The following is a 707-nucleotide window of genomic DNA, read 5'->3' on the forward strand; positions in this document are numbered from 1 at the left end:
GGCTCCTCGTATTCGCCAGGGACCAGGGCCTCCTCCAGCAGATTGAGGCGCAGCAGGCCCTGGTCGTGAAGAGCCTGCAGGGTCTCGGGGCTGGCGGTGGAACTCAGTGCCTGCAGGTGCTGGGACACCAGGCACATGACACCCACCAGGTGGCCCCGGGCACGGGGGTGGGCTGGCAGGGCAGGTCGCAGGCCACAGGCCACCATAGCTGCAGCCAGCAGCAGGTCCACACCATAAAGCTCCAGGATCCAGTCTCGCAGGTAGAAGCCGCCCATGCGGGGGTTGATCTCAATGAGCCGCGGCCCAGCCCCGGTCAGCTTGAGCTCCACGTTGAAGACCCCATCCAGCAGCCCGCAGCCCAGGCAACAGCGGAAGGCGGCCTGCACCAGCTGCGCCTCCTGCTCCGGGGCCAGCCCAGTGGGCATGCAGGCTGCGGTCTCAGTGAAGCCAGGCAGCCGCGTGGGGCCATTGTCAGAGACGAAGGCAGCCAGCAGCCGCCCGCCGAACAACACCAGATCCACATCATGTTCCGTGCCCTCGATGAACTCCATCAGCAGCATAGCATTGCCCCAGCCCAGCCCAATGCCCGGGTGGTCAGCCTCGCCCTGCAAGTCTCGGGCGATCCGGGAAAAGTGCTCACGGCACTGCGAGGCATTCGTCACTAGCCGCACACCCACCGCGCCGGCCCCGAACTCCAGCTTCATGAA

At 66.5% G+C, this 707-nt stretch overlaps 1 protein-coding gene across 1 annotated transcript in view; it reads right to left on the reverse strand.

Annotated features, from left to right (window-relative positions):
* CARNS1 (carnosine synthase 1) overlaps positions 1–707 on the reverse strand; it is an 8,660-nt gene that overhangs the window by 1,353 nt on the left and 6,600 nt on the right. Inside the window, exon 9 of the mRNA XM_010837829.1 lies at positions 1–707. Coding sequence (XP_010836131.1) covers positions 1–707 — 707 coding nt within the window.

Source organism: Bison bison, unplaced genomic scaffold, assembly GCF_000754665.1.
Source record: "Bison bison bison isolate TAMUID 2011002044 unplaced genomic scaffold, Bison_UMD1.0 scf7180017864080, whole genome shotgun sequence".
Classification (NCBI taxonomy): Eukaryota; Metazoa; Chordata; class Mammalia; order Artiodactyla; family Bovidae; genus Bison; species Bison bison.